The 20,290-nt window shown below is 39.7% G+C and overlaps 2 protein-coding genes across 2 annotated transcripts in view; one reads left to right on the top strand and one right to left on the bottom strand.

Moving 5' to 3' along the window:
• Positions 1-479: 479 nt before the first annotated feature.
• racgap1 (Rac GTPase activating protein 1) lies at positions 480-8,500 on the bottom strand. Its single transcript, XM_036591270.1, has 17 exons — positions 8,358-8,500; positions 7,524-7,611; positions 7,230-7,432; positions 6,471-6,613; positions 6,289-6,358; positions 6,098-6,151; positions 5,916-5,993; positions 5,439-5,556; positions 4,801-4,952; positions 4,484-4,648; positions 4,258-4,353; positions 3,555-3,753; positions 3,118-3,223; positions 2,730-2,862; positions 2,384-2,513; positions 2,078-2,189; positions 480-1,805 (listed from the first exon to the last, which is right to left on the bottom strand). The coding sequence occupies exons 2-17, from the start codon at positions 7,606-7,608 to the stop codon at positions 1,730-1,732; spliced, it is 1,920 nt and encodes a 639-aa protein (XP_036447163.1). The 5' UTR covers positions 7,609-7,611; positions 8,358-8,500; the 3' UTR covers positions 480-1,729.
• A 1,044-nt stretch (positions 8,501-9,544) lies between these two features.
• The window catches only part of LOC118822760 (inactive dipeptidyl peptidase 10), a 90,411-nt gene continuing 79,665 nt past the window's right edge, over positions 9,545-20,290 (top strand). Inside the window, exon 1 of the mRNA XM_036592028.1 lies at positions 9,545-10,071. Within this exon, the coding sequence (XP_036447921.1) occupies positions 10,033-10,071 (39 nt within the window). The 5' untranslated portion in view covers positions 9,545-10,032. The remainder of the gene's footprint in view (positions 10,072-20,290) is intronic.

The following is a 20,290-nucleotide window of genomic DNA, read 5'->3' as shown; positions in this document are numbered from 1 at the left end:
CAGTGTATTCTTAATACGTGATGGCCTAGAGCTGGTGTGTCAAACCGCAGACCTTCTGGGTTGTGAAATGCTGTGAAGATTTGCGTCTACCTTCATCTAACACGCTGAATTCAGTTCATGAAGGCCTTGCTAATTAGCTGATAAGCTGAATCACGTGTGTTTAATGAGGCAGTGTGCTGAACGCTGCAGTGTTTTGGCTCACGAGGACTGGAGCCTGACATGTGGCCTAGAAAAGGCAAATACTATTCTTCTGCTCCATGACTCTTCCAGTTTGAAAAATAACTCTGGGAAATCACTTACATTTACATATTTTAGATTTAGAGGTGATAGAAGCCAGTAAATACATTTATGAAAGATATACACACAATCCTCTTTGTATATACACATTTCTAAGCACAAGAAATTTTAGCACACCACTTGGATTTTTACATTGCAATGTTTTCTCTCACACGCACACAATCAAGTGATAACACCACAAATAACGTACCATAAATGAATGTATTTTACAAGCAGGATAGCAAACTTTTACATTCTGTAAGATTACCCTCTTGCTAAAGTTGCCATTTTAACACTTGATAAAAGATGTTGAGCTGTAGTGTCAGCTAGTAGTCACACTGTTGTTCCACTGCAAAGCTCTAACCCACTGCACAGTATAATTCAACCATGGTCAATACTACAATCTCAGATTGTACATGACGGTCTCTATCAAAGTCCACAGAAGAGGACTTGATGCATTACCTCTACGTACAAAGCAGATAGCTCCAAATCCAAAGAGAGCAACAATACAAATAAATAATCAATACCGAAGTGAGCAAAACATGTATTAATGTGTAAATCAAACAGTTGATTATTTGGATCTATGAATACAGTATGTCCACAAGTATGGAATAACATTTGATTAAAAACAAAACATACAAGATGTAGTAAAGCACAGGCATTTGCAAAATGTAAATGTTTACTATAGCGTCTGTTGTTCTTGTTTTCGCGTATGAAATTGCTTCTGTGTTTCAGATAAGAGGCTAGATCCATAGCATACAAGCTTTTGGGAACATCTCTTTTTTTTTTTCTTAGTCAACCTCAATCACATTAACGTAAGAATGTAAACCTCTGTCTAGATAGTCAGTTAAGAAGCTCCAACAATGCTTCAAAATTCCAGAATGCTCTTTACAAGTACTCTTTGGGAATAAAGACAGCTAATGGAATTGATTTCCCCTCACCAGCTGATGTACAAGATAAAGACCTGGTGGCATTCTGAAACATTTATAAAGTCTATCTTTTGAGCAAGAGAGATTTAGCCTGCTGTTTTTTTTTTTCCAGAGAAAAATAAAAAACACTAACACTCTGGCAAACCTTATGTTATTTAGAAATATGAGCATAAAAGTTTTTAGCACCAGAGGTTACTACCAGTGTTGGGCTTCTTTATAAAGAACTCCCATCCAAACTGATAAGGCTCTGAGCTTTAGAGTAAATGTTAATAAAAGCTAAAGCTAAGTGTATCTTTGACCATCCCTTTGATTTCCAAGTGTGTCATTAGTACAAACACCTAAAAACAGCTAAAATATAAAACGTGAGTAGAAAAAGAAAATGAGGATTAAAGCTTTTGTAAAAACATACTTGTAGCCATAAATGAACTGTGCAGAGTATTGCACATACATACACATATATATATATCAGCTATTTCCCAAAAATAAGCCAGGGGAGGCTATAGGCATCCTCAGGCTGTTTCTGGTTATTTCAGGAGAGGGGAGGCAAAGAAGTTGCCTTGGCGACTGAAGCCCACAGTAGACTTGCTCTTGCTGCCAAACCTGTGAAAATGAGGATGAAACAGTTGCAACCCATAAGTCCCTTTTAATTCAAGCAAATGTACTAAAATCAAACTTAAAAGTTGCAGTCTTTACCATTTAACCTATGCACAAAAACTATGAGGTATAGGTTTTCTGTTTCTCTATATTATCAATCCTTTAAAGCATTATTTACTATTACTATTCCTTTTGGAATGCTGTTCTGAATTTACTACATTTTGCAAGCACGATACCAGTCATAACCAAAGGTGATAAGAGTTAAAAAAAAAGCATACTTGGGAGTGATTGCGTTGAGTGTAGCGTTTCTCATACGCTGGGAAAGAGAGCTGGAGGATGGAGTTTTGCTCATTTGCTGCTCTGGGGTGGTGAGGGGGCCAAAGATGCTTACTGCAACCAAACAAAAGTCTTTTAATCAATCAAATTTCACACCTCTCACATTAAGTACGAAGCCCAAGAAATACTTATGTTTCTACATTTTCCCCCCACATTCACTAATACACAGACCTTCTATGCAAGAAAGCAATAACCTATTACAATTCCATGTAGGACTTAACTGGTATATACAACCCAAACATACATACCTTTGTGATCAGGAGTGGCATAGACATTGGTATTCTCAATGATAATGTGATCATTGTGAGCTTGATCCGGCTCCACCATCATGAACCGGCTCCAGTACTCAACAGGCAGGCCCAGCAAGCGCTCCACAACCTGACGTCACAGTTAACAGTTAAGAGTTTCTCAAGCACTGCAGCAGATGATCATTCTGGGCATTTTCTTTAGTTGGACTAAAGTTATTAAAGTAAATTTTTTTAAGTTAAAATTAATAACTCACATTCTTTAAAATAAAATTCTTTTATCCTGATTATGCCAAATTTCAGTGCACTGAGATATGAACAGAAGATGAGTTTGTTTCCTGTCTCTTACTTTAGGCTGGCGTTTGGTGTCCTGCAGGATAGTCATTGGGTCTGGATCAGGAACGGCATGGCCCACAATAGTGGGGCCAAACACACGAGCCAAGTTAGTTGCATCCATCTTGGTGTCTGAGCTTTGGGCAACTCTGCCGGTACATATTATATTTATTACATAAATATATGTACCATTTTACAGCCTAAATCAAATACTTCTCAACTTTGTCATTATAATGCAGCTCTGTATTGATGTCTAGTTTGTTTGACTTGTTAAAATTAAATGATGCATGTATTTGAAAGCAAGCCTTATATACTCAAAGCAAGTCCAAAAACAATTCCTTTGGAAAGAAAAGCTAAGCAGGAGTTGATGTGGTGGTAAAGAGAGACTTCAACAGACTGGCTACCTCTGCAGGTGGATGATCAAGAATGCCAGTGTGTCTCTGTTGGGCTGGGGCAGGTCACTGATAGTCTGGTACATCAGTGCAATGGAGTTGTCTTCATCAGCCACCTCTGAGAAGAAAAAACATCAGGCCATAAGATAAACAGTTAAATTTCATGAGGACAAGCACCAAAGCCTATTTGATTTGGATACAGAACTTTGATGCAGTCTCACTACATTTGTTTTGTTCATAAAAGCACGAAAAGGTTCAATCCAGTTTAGCTTTGTTTACAACATAATAACGAGATTTGCAACTGAATGCTGAAAGTAGCCGAAACACTCTGCCTAACTGTCTAGTGCATGCACCCTCATGACAAAAATACAATTAATTCTGTGAAAGATTAAGTCAAAGCTCAGTGTGTGTATGAAGCTCGCCATTAATATTTGAGTGCAGAGACTGACCTGCTGCTTCCATAAAGCTGCGGTTTAGCCTGAAAGTTAGCAGTGGCTCTTTGAGGTTTCTCAGGAAGTCCTTGAGGAGGCCAGTTATGGCATGAATATCCTCCACCTTACTGAGCAAAGGGACAGTCTTTCCACGCAGGAACTTCTCCTTCAGCTCCTTCACCACTCGATCAGCACCAGAAAGGCGGTATAGCCCAGTCTGAGATGGGAACACAGGAAAAAGGGGGTGGGGGGTGGGGGGTTGAATTCAACAAGCTGCAGAATAGCCTCATCGCTTGTCTACTGCACAAATTATGAGGGGGGAAGAATCCATCTGGAGCACTTTGTGTGCTGATATGGGGGGGGTGGCTTGTGGCTCACCACAACCATGACAATGTTGCATCACTAAGTTTTGCTCTATAAACAACTGCACTACTAGAAATTTAAAACCTTACTGTAAAACTACATCTTTGGCATCAACACATTCATAACCATTTCAGGCTTTAGCAAACTAATATGGCCACCAGCACTCAATCCCTCATTTTGGTTGATTTCACTAGCCCACTGACCTGTGACCTTTTTACTTTGTTCAGCTGATTTTTTTTTTCCTTTCAAAAAGCAGTCACATTCTGTCTGATCAATGTGCAGCCGCTTTCCATTAGATTAACATGTAAAATACGTGCTGGCAATCGAGGCAACAGGAGTTAATGCATTAGCACCTCACCTCATGTAGGCCTCTCTGCTCAATCTCATTCACACAGTGCACCACCAATGGTGGGATCATGGGCGATGTAACAGAGACATAGTCTGCCAGAGTGCCCTACAAGACACCAACAAACAATATAGCAGGATAAACAATAAGTAATAACACACTAATTGATGAATAGAAATACATGGGATACATGCTAAAATGTTTTGCAATTAATCAAATTCTGACCAAAACATGCTACCTCTCCAATCTTGACTGGAGTCCCAGCCATGTTGGGGATGCAGGGCAGTGGACAGCGCTCACGACACTCAGGGTGGGCTACTACACGACAGTCCCTGCACTTCAGAGAGATTTTCCCAAACTTTATCCTCTTTCCACAGGGAACACAGGACTCTGGTTTTATCACCTAGAGAAGAGCAGAAACACAGTTTATTTTAAATGGGCATGATATTTTCAGTGATACCCTGATGACTGATTCTGGTCAAAAGTTAGTAATCCTCTGAACATACAAATAATAAATCAATAAGCCATGAACCTAAAAATAGCCATTAATTGTACCGTTTTGGAAACAAACTCATGCAGGCGGACACTTCCATTGCTTTGGGGTGTACTTGGCTCTGCCTTGCTCTCCCTCTCGACCTGACTGGGTCGCTTGAACACGTCCACGGACTGGAGAGAGTCAGTGTCTGCAGTGTCCCACTCCGTAGCAGCTATAGGAAACAGTGACAGCAAAAATTAAGGTGGCCTCACACATATAACATGTATCTGCACAAAAAGTGACAAAGACTCATGACAAAACTGAACTAAAAGAAAAGTAACTATTCCAACAGCCTCATCTCAGTGGCTGTACTGTACTGGCTATAATTATTTTTAAAATTACTGGCTATGTTGAAGGCAAAGCAATAGATCATTAGTGCTGGAGTTCAGCCAAATAAATAAATAAATAAATAAATAAATAAATAAAAATTCGAACATGTTTTGTCTCACTTTTCAATAATGTGATCCAATAATGTGATTCTACTAGCACAGCCACAAAGACAGGTCATACGCTTGCAAAACTAAAACTGCCAACAATCTTCACATGTTGAGACAAATTAGACCAATCAAGTTTGGCCATGTTTGTAATGATTGTCTTAAATTCTTGCCATCTTTAGAGTGAATGGAAATAAGTCCACTGCATTAAGCTCAGAACTCACCAGTCTTTCTCCTACTCCTGGTCCAGTAAGGCACAGCCTCAACAGTGGTGACCGCTTCTATGACACCTCCGTTTTTAGGCACAGTTACGGTGGTCTTGGCCACCAGAGACTCATTGCCCTGCAGGTATTTACATAAAATTTAAACTATATTCAAACCTTTAAATTCCTATTCACCATAATCGTTCTAGTAACCAAAGCCGTTAGCCACTCATTACATAAAATAAACCGTTTTATCTTTATATTCATATTATATATATATATATATATATATATATATATATATATATATATATATATATATATATATATATATATATATATATATATATAGTTTGGAGTGCAATTCTGCATAGACTAAATGAGACAGCACTTTCAGTAGCTGAAAGTTAGCTCTATAGGGAACACTTAGTGAGAAAATGTCCTTTTCCTGATATTAAACCACAGGCTTTGGTCTATTTCTTTAACAAGGAGATATACCTTCTCTGAGGTGCGGCCAGTGGACCGGGATCTCTTGGCAGCAGCTGGTGGCCCATCAGTATGGTTTCTGGAGGTGCGCTGGAATGAGTTAAAGAAAACTTTAATGGTCTGATGTCAGGAATAACCAAGATTAATGTGCTTCAGCAATTTCCTGGGTGTAGATGCATGAGTCACCAGCTTACTCTCTTTTGACGTTTTTTCAATCGAACAGTTCTGACAACAGAAGAGTCCCAGTCCTGTGAAGAAAACAACAATCAAGTTGTGTCTATGAAGCTATAGAAATCAAACAGAACAAAAACTTTAAAATACAGTGTTCTTAAAATTATCTGTGATGGAGAGATGTGGAAAGCATGGCAACAGTGAAAAGACCTACCAATGAATCATCGGTTTTATCATAACTGATGTCCGACAAGATTGAGGCTGATTCATCAATGGTTGTCAACCTACAGAAAATAAACAATGTTAGTTCAATTAAATTCATTCCTATAGCAGTAGTATTTTAATGCAAAATAAATAACACATATTACAGAAGTTTTTCACTCTTGTTATCCTCACCTTCGGCTGCTGTTGAGATTGGCAGGTGCCTGAGAGCGTGCATTGAGGAAGGCCAGGGCTGAACGCTGCTCATCATTCAGCTGAATGCTGCTGCTAGAACCCTCTGTGACCAGCAGATCTCTGATCAGCTGGATCTGACGATCCTGCAGACAGCAAAAGAGAGAATGAGTGTTAAAGTGGAATTCCATCAAATTTTAAATCTGCACAGTGGTTTTATAGATTATGCGCATTATAGAGAAAATTACTGAATCTAAATTGTTCACAGTGGTGCCAACAGGATCTACAAGCATTTAACACCTCAAAAAGTTACCTCACAGAAAGCACAGGAAATGTTTCTAAATAGGTTGGTAGATGCCCAAGACATTATCTTATAAAAGTTTTGAGACAAGGTTTGCCAAACTTTTTTTGAAAGTCCATTCATGGAAGAAATGTATGCAGGGTGGGCAAAACAGAACCCAATATTTTTTTCTGATTTACCACCATTCTTTTAATAACATTTTTAATGTTACAACTCAGTGGACACATGCAGGTTCATAGTTTTGCTATATTTATGTTATAGACATCACAAATCTTGGTTCCCATTGCCACCATTCCAATGAAATCGAATCCGATAAGTTTCTCTACAATGCACCATTTCACATAAAACCACTATGTATGACACTTCAATTTTAAAATTCTTTCTTTTTAAGAGATGAGATAAATGACCACTAAGAGATGTTGGCCAGTCACGTATGTGCAATGTATCTTTGGGTCACACACCAGTTTTTCACAGTCAGCTTCAGCTTTTTGTCGCCTGCGGATTTCCACGTCCACTTGGTTGCGAGCATGTTTGAGCTTGACCTCCAGAGCCCCTCTCTCTGTCTCTGCTTTGGCAAGCACCTCCTTACATGAAGCCAGCTCGTGCTCTACTCTCAACCATTTACGACGACAGTCCTCAAAGTTCAGTGCCATCTGAATGAACTCTAAAAAATGCGTGCACAAGCGTGAGAAATTCTGTTCTTAAGACATTAGCGTGCACAAACTTTATTCATGTAAATACAGGAGTATACTCACGGGGCTCAATGCTTTCATTGAGGATGTCAACATGGGCTCGAAGATTTTCGAACACCCCGAGGAGGTTCATCATAGCAGTCTCCATGTTCTAAGGTTACACAACAAAACAGGGAAAAAAAATATCCAACAAAGACATTGTACGATTCGGGTATTCCAGCAAAAAAGGCGTACGGTAACTATTGTTCACAACCGGTTAGGCGCTGACAGCAGTTCCAGTTTTAAAAACTTCATCTTGAAGGAATAACGTTGACTTACATTAGTCATCTAAGTACACACTAACTAGCTAACGTTAGCTAAGTGAAATCGATACCTGGTTAATTTCCTACAGCCTCAGAAACATGAACTTCAGTCCAAAACGCAGTTTCTTAAGAAACAGAGTGTAACGTTAATACACAAGAACATTCCAAAACGCCAGCTAACCTAACCTAGTTAACTAACTACATATTAGTAACAGACGTTAAGTTACACTGCACTCTCTTCTAAAATAACTAGCCTAGCTAGCTAACTAAGTTACTGTCCATTTCATTAATAACGGGGCTAACGCTCAAGTGCAGCTTGCTAGGCCAACTAAGTTAACCCGTTACCTAAGAAAGATAATGTATTGTTAGCCAAAAACGAACGCAAAGTAAACAAACCATGACTAAAGAAACTGAACCTCGCTGGTTTGCAAGTACATAACCAGCCTGCTGTAAACGACTAACGTTACGGTGATAGCATTAGCTGCTCTCATTAAAACGGATCACGCCGTAATCACCGTCGACTTGCTAGGTAACAGTTCAACAAGTCAGCAAACCTACGCTACGTTAGCTCTATGAATTAACTGCATTTACTTACTAATACGTTGAATCCTCTCGAACAGCTTTTACGATAATTTTCAGGGTGATAATTGGAAAACAGCCTAGCAAAACTGCAAAAAATTAACTACCCATCCGCACGGTTGCAGTCAGACCATATTGCTAATGGACTAGCATTCGAGGTGGTTGCATTTCAAATTTACCCGCCAGCCAATGAGCGTTAAGACGCACAGGCGTGGAAACAATGACGCGATATGAAGAGGTGGAATCTGTGCGACTGAGGTTCCCTTAAAGAGAGGGTTATGTTAGTGATTCATTAAAGAAGCACTCAGAAAGGCTTTTCATTAATTCGCAAATAGCCCGGTAACCCGACACAAAACATGCTACGAGAAAAGTGGATCTTTGGGAAAAAATAATTAAGCTAGTTAGTGCATAAATAAATAAATGTTCAAATTTAGGCTTACATTTCCACGTGCTGTGAAATTTGATCAAGGACAAGGTTTGATCCTTGATCTGAATCAACGAAAACCCACCATCTTTAGAAAGAAATTTCTGCTGTCAGTGTTCGTGTGAAATAACCGTAAAATAATACAGAATAATAGTACTGTTACTGCTACTACTGCTGCTGCTACTACTACTACTAATAATAATAATAATACATTATTAATGTAACATTATAATCTAAAAATAGGATAGAAATATTTATTGGTGAAATTCTCAAAATACTTTTTAATAGTGATAATAATCTCAAACTGATAGGAACTCTGCTTTTAGGGCTTTCACTGGTTTGTCACCTCATAGCTTGATTTATCACTGTTACTTTCGGTTAGGATGAATCTAGGGTAGATGAGCCATCTCGCATTTGACTGAAATTTATCTACTTCCCTGCTAGTGCATTTAAAGCCAAAAAGCAAAAGTGCAGTTATCTCGCCATATGTACATTATACCCCACTGGCAAAACTCTACTGTGCTCATGTCTACTCGGTTTTCACCAAACACTGAACATGTAGCTACCTTGATCAATTGGAAACACCTTTCTGAAAATGTAGTCAGTATTGCCTGTTTACAGCAGCCTTTGAATTATTCACCAAGTACTTGTAGTTTTCAATAGGGTGTATTGTGTGTTTGCATATGTGCATATGTGTGTGTGTGTGTGTGTGTGTGTGTGAGAGAGAGAGAGAGAGAGAGAGAGAGAGAGAGAGAGAGAGGGAGAGGGAGAGAGAGGGAGAGAGAGGGAGAGGGAGAGGGAGAGGAATAGGATATGTTTTAGACGGACTTCGTTTTGTGTTCATTGACATTCTCATCCTCACGGGGGAAGTCTCCTGAGTGAGATGAAGCTACGAGCTATTTTGATTAATTTCTTGGATGGTCAATAAGCATTGATCTAGGGTGAAGAATAGAATTGAGAGAAGAAAGACAAACGAGTGAATGAGAAAAGGAGGGAGGGGAGACTGAGAATAAGACGGGGGAGAAATAAAAGAGAGAAAGAGGGAGGAAGGACAAAAAGAAAAGAGATAGCGAGAGAGAGGACAAACAGGAGAGAGAGGAGAGAGAGATGGGGTAACTTCATCTACACTATAACAGAACAGTGTTGCTGGTGTTGAGATCATTTCGGCTCACTGTAGTGGCTCCAGCGCGTGAGGAGTCACGGACGCGAGGCTTCACAGCTTTTCATCTTTTGTGCGGAACTCGATTCACTCTGAGCTGCTGCAAACATGATCGCCACCACGCAGCAGAACATGACAACGGACCTGGTAAAAAGTGCATGCGTTTTTAAAATCTTTTTCTTCTTTTTCTCTCTCCATCGCTGTTGGCTAGGCTAATGCAGATGCATGCTGAGCGGTGTGTATGTACAAGTGTGTGGCTTAACCGTAGGAAAACGAGTGTGAGTACGAGCGTACAGTTGAAATGAAACTGACAAATCCATTCGTGAGAGCAACATGCTGATTGAATTTCGACTCTGAACGTGGAGTTAGTGAGACCGTTCCTTCCCACTGGTATGGCAAGCCAGTGTGAAAACACGTTAAAGCCCAGCAGACTTTCCATTCATACTTCTACAGCCCAGCCATGTTCTTCTTCTCTATTTTCTACTCTTCAGACCCTCTAGCCCATCACTGCTTTCAAGTAAGCATAACAACGTTTAACACCTTTTGTGCTGCTGCCTCTGCTGTGATAAGTTGTGGATTTGCTATTCTGTGTTTAGCAGTAATTCTATTTGTATTTGTGTTAGTTGATTCCAGATCCAGTGGTCTTTGTGCACAACCACAGCTCTGGACAGGTGCATCTCAATTTAAACAGGTTTGGGTTCCCTACTTTGCCTCGGTGATAATAACAATAATACAGGTAGATGGTATTCCCAACTGAGGCATCAACACATTGATATCTTCTTTGCTGTTGGCACACAGACATCAACAACTCATTAAATGTTAGTGTCTCTGTGAATGACACTCTGGAGAGTGTTTTTGCCAACCCATTTCTTAGATTGTCTCCTGGGGAGTATGCATGTGAATGCATTGGCTTTGGGGAACAGATGAGTATGCTTAGTCTTACTGGTCTTGATAAACACAGACTCAATTTTTTTAGGATTGGATAGCATTTAAAGTGACATGCCAACCAAAATTAAACATTTAACTATTGCCATATCTGTTGGAAAACATGCCTACTTACCACCTACATCAAGTCCCCAGTAGTTTCTAGAGTAGGAGTTTTCTGGTTTAAAGAATAGGAAAACCCCCTTCTGATTATGTATCTTGAAGGTACAAGGATCTTTTTAGAAGAAGAAGTGCTTTCGAGCAGTTACATGAGGACAGACTGTTTGATTTTTTTTCTGCTAGCTGGTAAATGCAGAAAGAAACTAGATAGCTAACATTACTGCAAGGAAACCAGGAATATCACACCTGTATTTATTAGCCTCTACATGAGTGGTACATCAGTTAATTATTTTATTGGGGGATTCACTATGGTTGTATGACAATCCTGTGTTGCATCCTTGTTATTGTAGTGAGAGAATACTGATGGACAAAACCCAAAAAGAGTGTAAAATTTAAACTCTCTAAAAATTATCATGCAATTCTGCATCACAAGATATTACAGAATATGACAAATAATATAGTAACTTCTAATTTCTGGGCCCCTTAATCAGACGCAGAGAAGATACAAGGCATTTCTCATTATCACAGACAAATGGTTCATTTTATTGAAATGTCCTGTGTCTTTTCAAAATACTTGTGTCTACTGATGTCATTTGTTGGCTGTAGATTTGCTGATACCCTGGAAGTGTCACTGTGACAGAACGTTATTGTTCTGTGTGTTTTGGTTTTTGAATGGCATCAACAAGAGTGGAGTATCACCATTAACTAGATTCAAAGCTCAGACTTATATATAACACTATGAGTCTCTCGAACACACCAATTAAACACATTCTGTTTGTAAATGAGATTTGGCATTGTAAACAGCTATATAGCTGCAGCACAAAGGAGATGGCAGAGCTGCACATGTATTCACTCTGGCTCTGCATGGCCCGCAGGCAGATAGGAGACTACCTGAGTAATTAGTTTGGTTCTATTGTGCTGCCTGCTCTGCATTCTGCCTCTCATGCCTGAAAGTAATATTCGCCAGCACTTTCATAATTTGTTTTGCATGTAACAGCCTTGCCAGTAGGCCTCAATATGTTTTCAACATGGCATGATGCTGCCGTGCGTGTGCTTAGGAAGTGCTTTCCTATTTAACTAATTCCTTAATTATGTTCCACTTTAGTCATGCTTTATATCCTGCTTAATATTCCACCAAGGAATAGCCTAGGAATCTATGTGTTCCTCCATGTGTTTGTTGGTATGTCACTTGAATGAGAAAGGACAGCAGATCTGTAGGCGCAATGTGTATTTGATGAGAAGGGTCAAAAAAGCCAAATACATGGTATTCCAAGGCCGTGATTTTAATTTTTTAACCTTTTGTCACAGCGTTTATAGTTGCCTACCTCAGCAGGAAAAGCTCTATAGATTTGTCACAACCAGAGAGGCATTTTGTGCTTTGCAAGCAGAATTTTTATATTATATTTTTGTCGTATGGCATGACAAAGTGGTAACCTTCAGTAGTATATTATCTATATAAGTGTTAGCATGTAGATAAATGTGGTTGTGGTGCAAAATAAGTTGAAAGTGACTCTATTAACAGTTGCAGAAGAATTATTTATATTAAGGAATGTACTGACCTACTCTCATGGAAAAACTGTATTGCTTGTTTATGGACTTCATTACTGGTCAAAAATTTCCATGAAGTTTTATGAGATCTTCATATTAAAAAGTGGACTTAGAATATTATTGCCTAGAGTGGAAAATGCTGTCAAAATGATTATATTACCAAATATGAACTCTTAACAAGAGCAGACGCATCTATTATTTACACTTCCTTCATCTTGTCAATCAGGACTGCACAGCAAGCTGCTTACCAGCCATTCTCTCTCTGTTCTGTTTATTGGGAGCTTCGCAGCCAGACTTCATTAATTTTCACTGTATTTTTCCAGAGTTCCTGGATCACATGGAAGTCATTGTCTAGAGATTAGTTAGTGTGCCTCCACATTTTCATTTGCTAATGCAGCAACACTTGAAAGTCTTGCCAAGTGCCCTGGTTTAAAGCCTCCAGTGCCTGCTCCGCCCCATCACGTTCCTCTAGAGCCCTGTTCCATCATGAGAAAATGGGATGTGGCAGTGAATAGTTGCTTCAGTGACCAAGTACTGTATTTATGATTGGATGTGACATGAAGTCACTGTCAGAGAGGTGGTGTTCATAGACAGAATATGCATATTTGATTATTGATAGTTATTTTTTTATGGCTGAAGTAAGATTAACATGTCATACTACTACAGATTGTGACACTGTAAAATAAGGAGCTTTACATAGTGAACTGCTATCAGTTGATATCATTAAAGCAGACAACAGGTCTTCCCCATACTGTTTCTGATGAGCAGAAATGATTTTGAGAAGGTTGTTTCTTTTTCTACAGTTTCCCTTATTGATAGTGCTCTGTCAAGTGTCTTGTGCGTATTCCTGTGGACTTAAAATCTTACTGTCTGCTCATTGTCATAAAACCAACCGACTGCCAAAGCCAGGCCTTGCAGTTGTTAGTATTAATCCACTGCCTTGTATGCTAAGCTGTTGGCCACACTACATGTACTTGAAAGATTTTGGCTGATCAAGCCCTTCTGTTGCATTCATCTACAACAAGAGGGCTTTCTCTGAACTATATCCACTTGAACCATTGTGATCTCCGTAGGCTTTACGGCAACAACCTATTTCCCCCCCTCCCAAACAGCAACGACAGTTGCTTTACTTGAAAGCCTATAGGTGTAGGAGCCAAATTTCTAGATTATGGAAGACAGCCATCTGGAACAGGGTCCAGGGTGTCATCTTATCTTTTCTTTACTGAAGGAAAATGCTGCACAGTGTTAAAACGATCAGTGTATGTGTGTCACGCTGAGCAGGCAGCACCTGAACAGGGCTTGCTTTGTGTGTCCTTAAACAAAAAATGCTAAATAAATATAACTAGGGCAGCACAATATGTCATCTGTTATTGTGATATTGGACTTTGCAATGCTGATATCATACAAGGCTGATGTAGGCAAAAAAAGCCCTCTAACCAACTGCAGTGATTTTTCCTGTGTGTTGTTAGCATCTTGACTAGTCACAATTCCAAATAGTCCTGTCACGAGCAGTAAATTTTGCTGATGATTAACCTCCATATACATAACTAAAATTAACAATTTAATTGTCTTTTTAGTGGTGAATGGATTTTCTTGATGCATCGTTTATAATTTCTACCAATGCAAATATAAAAGGATTGTAAAAGGAAAAAATAATACTGAATTGTCTGCATTGTTTAAAAATTAATTTTACATGCTTCAAATAGAATACATTAGGAATCAAATCAATTTGCTGTCAACTCAAAGATTTACTCCTCAAGTCTTTTTTTGTTCTTTGCATGCAGCCATTGGCCAAATTGGAGGTTTCTTGGTTTTCTATACTTTCTATAGCTTTAAATACTTAACAGAAACAAAAATAGCTTGAGATAAAATAATCAAACATCACTCACCAGTGCCAAAGTAAAAATTAGAACTTTTGTTATTTTTGTAAGCCCCTTGACATGTCTAGATAAGTCTGTTTTCTGCTTTCTTTTATTTACATGTATTTGCCTCAAGCCAATAAACAAAAATCCATCTTTATCACATTCTGTTTGTTGTGTTGTAATGTCATATGATGGTGAAAGCTAACAACTGTGGAAAATAATTGCAGTCAGCTTAAATAATTGCGATCAGCTCAAATAATTGCAATCAGGCAAATATGTAATAATTGTGACAGTCCTGGTTCCAGGTGAGTTCTTTTCAAGGTGATATGATAAATAAAAGTATTCATGTAATCCAACAAATGTAAATTATTTTGGTCAAACATAAGGCAGGCTGGTCTTAAACTATGTTGTGAATCAGTAATGCAAGTACTTTTTTAATAGGCTTGTTTTGTGATACAAATCACAAATATAATATGCAGCAATAGAATCACAGCATTTGTATTTTGTCCATTTTGTACAAACCTAAATGTACATTCAGTAGCAGTTTGAGTGGCTGCAGCTTTGCAGCATTATTGTTGTAGAATTGTTACTGCAGTATCAAAACTGCCAGCAGCTGCAGTTGTGGATTGGGTCTTAAGATGTGATCCTAGAATAAAGACTTGGAGTGAGTGTGGATTGCACAGATTTGTAAGAACAGGTTATTCAGCAAAGAAAGGGATTGATCGGCCCTGGGCAAATACAAAGAAACACCTGCAACTAAGACTGTCTGAGGGGTTCCATTGTGTTTCAAGGCTTTGAAATGTATTTGCACACCATGTTGTAACCTTGGAATATATTAGAATATATTTCAAAGCCCATTTAGATTGTGCTCCTTGCTTTGTGGTTGGAGAATGAAACTTTCACATTGTTTGAGGTTACATCATTGCTGTACAGTGATTTGTTTATACCAAAAACACTGAATCACAGTGACATACTGTGAATTTCATATATCTGTGATTAATTATGTCTCATCAACATATCTATCACTTTGCTGCTTACTATTTATAAGTCAGGACTCCTAACTAAAAGCATCATTGTTGATTATAATAGTAATTGGATACTACTTAGTATCTTAGTACTTAGTACTACTTAGTACTTTGACAGTCAGTTTTTAAAAAAGGTAGAAATTGTTTATAAATGAGTGTCCATCAGGTTGTGTCCATCAGTAGTGTCCCCCAGCCCCCCCTCATAATATAACTGAAGCATTTCATTCCAATATGCAGTAGAGCACTCTTAAGAATTTTTTGTTTTTTACAGATCAGCTGTTATTATTTTCAACAAATAATTATATCCAAAGAGGGATATATACCAATAGATATATAGCATTATGGAGTGAAACTGTTCAGCTGCAGGATTATTCACTAGAGATGGCACCAATCTGACACAAGCAGTATTGTGGTAATTATTAAAAAATGAAGTAATTGATTGCAGTTACTAATCATTCCTCTCAAAATGTAATAAGATTACTTATTACTTCCTGGAAAAGTAATTTTATTACTCATTACTCTGTAAACTCTACTTTTACTAACTGTACAAAGGAAAAACCAATAGTCTTTTCCATGTATTTGTACAGAAAGAAATAGTCAGTCACAATAAACAGAATTTACAACATGTCCTTATCCCTGCCTTTTAACAAGACACAGCCAGTTCTGGTTAAATAAAGTTAGAAACCGCTGATGCTGTTTAAAAACTGCCAGTATAAATGGTTCAAAAATGGCTGCCTAAAAAAAAAATCATGAATAAAATCTAAAGCTTTAGAGTCATGTCTGAACAAAAATCAAGTTTGGCCTATGTAGAAGTGAGGCTGAGCCTCAGCTCAATTAGGCTGATTATAAATTTTGACAGATTGTTCTCTGAGTTTCAATTTCTTCCTGAGCTTGCACTGTCCTGCTCATATTCACAAGAAGAGTCATGCAGTTAGTTTTCACACTTGCAAATTACGTACAAGTACAGATGTCTAATTTACACTCATTCAAATCAGATGAGCACCTGTACACCTACTCATTCATGCAATCATCTAATCTGCCCATCATGTGGCAGCAGTGCAGTGCAGTGCATAAAATCATGGTAATCAGGTAATGTTCATATCAACCCCAAGAATTAGGTAAAAAAATGTGATCTCAGTGATTGTGACCATGGCATGATTGTTTGTACCAAACGGGCTGCTTTGAACGTTTGTATAACTGTTGATCTAGCATTTTCATGCACAACAGACTCTATAGTTTACGTAGAATGGTGCAACAAAGATAAAACATCCAGTGAGCAGCATTTCTGCAGATGGTCACGCCTTATTAATGAAAGAGGTCAACAGAAATGGCTAGGATGGCTGTATGGCTCAAGCAGCTAAATGGCCAGTGGAGGACTGGGCTTTACATCTCATTCCGTTTTTGGACGGCAAAGCACAAGCTGCTTATGTAGCCATGGATGGAGATGAGATGAGAGACTACAGTAAAATCAAAAAGACAATCTTGAAGATGTACAAAATAAATAATGAGACTTGCAGGCAAAGTTTCAGAGACTGCACGGTTCAAGATGATGAGACCCTGAGAGAACTCTTCACCAGGTTGAAATTGCTCTACAAAAAGTGGATGACGCCAAACGTAAAAACTAAAGAAGAGATCGGAGAGACAGTCATCTTGGAGCAGTACTTGAGTATGGTGAGTCCTGAGCTAAGACGTTGGATTGTGGAGCATAGCCCATCATCGGCCAAAGAAGCAGTGGAAATGGCGGAGGCATTTGCTGCGGCAAGAATGCTGGACGGAGAGTTCAAACTGAGAAACAACAACAAACCACGTCATCGCTACGAGCCAGGTAGATCTGAAGGTGTTGCTGGGGGTGGTACAAAACTGCAATTTACCACAGAGGGGAGCTGGCGTAACGCTAATAAAAATGCAGAAAGGGATCAGAGTAATGGGAAAAGTGGCCCTGAGAAAGTCTTTAAATGTTTTAATTGCAACCAAATTGGACACAAAATGAATGCATGCCTGTCAATGCAAAATAGTTCAGCTCAGCTTTGTTATTTGCCCAGGAAGGAGAACAGCTTTAAACCTGCTGAAGACACTAAAGAGTGTTATTGCTGTGAAAATGGGCAACAAAACGTTTAAAGCTCTGATAGACACAGTAGCAAGTCAGACACTAGTATCAGTAAAATGCGTGCCAAAAACCCATTTAAAACATGAGGCTAAGCTCAGAGTGAAATGTATCCATGGAGAAGAGTAAATCTACCCAACAGTGGATGTGAACATTGAAATTAATGGTCAAACTTATCTGTTAAATGTTGGCGTTCTAGAAAAAACACCTTATGCCGTGATTCTTGGGAGATCTGCCCATTTTGATAGATTTACTGGCATCTAAGCACAAAACAGCTGAAACTTTCGTAGCCACTAGAATGCAAGCTAAGCTAAATGAGCTAAGCTAAATGAAATTAACAAGTTACTGCAAGAGCTGCCCTTCAATGAAGCCCCTAAAAGCAGTAAGTCTCGTAGGGGAAGAAGGCAAGAAAAAGTAAAAGGCACGGCCATGGCAGAACCTCTAAGTATGCCAGAAAGTAGCATGAGAGTGTTACCTGGTAACATAAGGGAGCTTCAGGAACAGGATGAGTCTCTTAACCCTCTGTTTTAATGTAGTGAAGGGAACAGTCTGGGCAAAAATGAGATCCAGTTCAACTTGAGGGACAACATTCTATGCAGAGTAAAGAACAATATAGAGCAACTAGTGGTACCTACATGTATGAGGCAAAGTGTGCTTAAAATGGGACATTCTGAGCCATGGGCAGGCCACTTGGGACAGGACAGAACTCAGAGTAGGATAACAAATCGATTTTTCTGGCCAAGGCTACACCTAGATGTGACAGTTTCGCAGAACATGCCCAGAGTGTCAACTAACAATCTCTCAGAAGAAGGCAGACAGGGTCCCTATGATTAACATGCCCATAATTGACATGCCCTTTTCGCGCATAGCCATGGATGCATGGACCTCTCCCCAGAAGCCGGGGAGGCAATCGCTACATCCTTGTGGTCTGTGATTATGCAACAAGGTACCCTAAGTGTTCTGCACTCAGGAAGGTTAAAATATGCCAAATAGTCAACCCTCGGATTCAATTAATTTCTAGAGTGGGTATACCAAGAGAGGTTTTAACAGATCAGGGTACAAACTTTACATGTAAACAGCTTAAAGATGTCTTCTTGCTGTTAGGCATAAAAGGTATAATAACCACCCCATACCATCCTCAGACCAATGGCGTGGTGGAACGCTTCAATAAGACCTTCAAAAGCATGCTCAGGAAGTTCGTTTCAGAGACTGGTACTGATTGGGACATGTGGTTGCCATATCTTCTCTTTGCCTACAGAGAAGTACTCCAAGCAGTCTATGGATTTTCACCGTTCCAGCTTCTGTATGGCAGAGAGGTTAGAGGCCCGCTGGACGTCCTAAAGGAGGCCTGGGACGGGCATAGCATCGAGGAGAAGATCAATGTGCTGTCACATGCTCAAAATGAGGGACAAGATGGCTCAGCTGACTGAAATGGTCAGAGGCAACAAGGAGGAAGCCCAGCATTGCCAAAAGCAATGGTATGACAAAGTTTCGAAAGCCAGAGAGCTGCAACCAGGGGACGGAGCCCTCATCCTTCCTCCTACATCTAACACCGGACTGTTGGCCATATGAAATGCTGCGAAAGATCAGTAAGACCATGTATGAACTGTTTCTCCAAAACAGAAAGACACAGAAACAAACTTTCCACATCAACATGCTGAGACAGTGGAGAGAGGCCAAACCGAACACAGCTGAACAGTTATGGGTGAGAGCAGTTGGAAATGAGGAGGAGAACAAAGAGCAATATTTCCCAGGTACAGGAGGGACCAGCACCCCACTTGAGCTGTCACACCTCTGCACTCGCCAGCAAAAAGAGCTCATGAGCGTGGTTCCTCCAAACCTCTTCAGGGGGGAGCCGGGCAGGACAAACATCATGCAGCATAACATCCGTCTGCTGAAACCGGATCCAATCAGACAGACGAACTGCAGAGTGCAAGCACTCTTGATTCCTGATTTGAAAAGGGAGGTAGAGACTATGCTGGAGCTGGGGGTGATAGAGCTGTCAAAGAGTGAGTGGTGTAGTCCTGTTGTCCTAGTACCCAAGAAAGATGGAGGCCTATGATTCTACATCGATGATGTGGTGATATACAGTACAAGCTGGGATGAGCATGTGCAGCATGTGATGGTGGTCCTGCAGAAGACTGCAGATGCAGGCCTGTCAGCCAACCCATCTAAGTGCAACCTGGCCAGAGGCTCCGTTTCCTTACCATAGGTGGTGGGGTAAAGTGCCCACAAGCTGACAAGGTGGAGGCGGTCCAAAAGACTCCAGCCCCAACCACAAAGAGATGGGTAAGGTCCTTCCTGGGTCTTGTTGGCTGGTACTGGAGATTCCTTCCAGATTTCTCCAGTAGAGCAGCAACAAACCTCATCAAGAAGGACATGCCACAACGGGTGAAATGGACAGCAGAATGTGATGCTGCCTTCAAGGACCTTAAAGAGAGTTTGTGCGCAGAACCAGTTTTGAGCAGCCCGGACTTTGAGAAACAGTTTGTTGTCCAGACTGATGCGTCAGGGTGTGGGTTGGGGGTCAGGTTGCTTCAAGGAGAAGCTGATACCCTGAACCCAGTCTTGTACATCAGTAGGAAACTGTTTCCAAGAGAGATTAACTATTCGACAGTGGAGAAAGAGGCCCTTGCGGTGAAGTGGGCCCTAGATTTTTTGAAATACTACCTGATGGGATCCAAGAACCTGTAGGGAAAGACAGAAAAGAGTTAAGAGTAATCCAATATAAATTAATGTATTTACCGGTAAAGTGAAGTTTCTTGTTTAGTGTTTTATGTGTA

The sequence above is a fragment of the Colossoma macropomum genome, unplaced genomic scaffold, assembly GCF_904425465.1.
Source record: "Colossoma macropomum unplaced genomic scaffold, Colossoma_macropomum, whole genome shotgun sequence".
NCBI lineage: Eukaryota > Metazoa > Chordata > Actinopteri > Characiformes > Serrasalmidae > Colossoma > Colossoma macropomum.
Note: the sequence above shows the minus strand (reverse complement) of the source record. Positions and strands in the feature narration are given on the sequence as shown.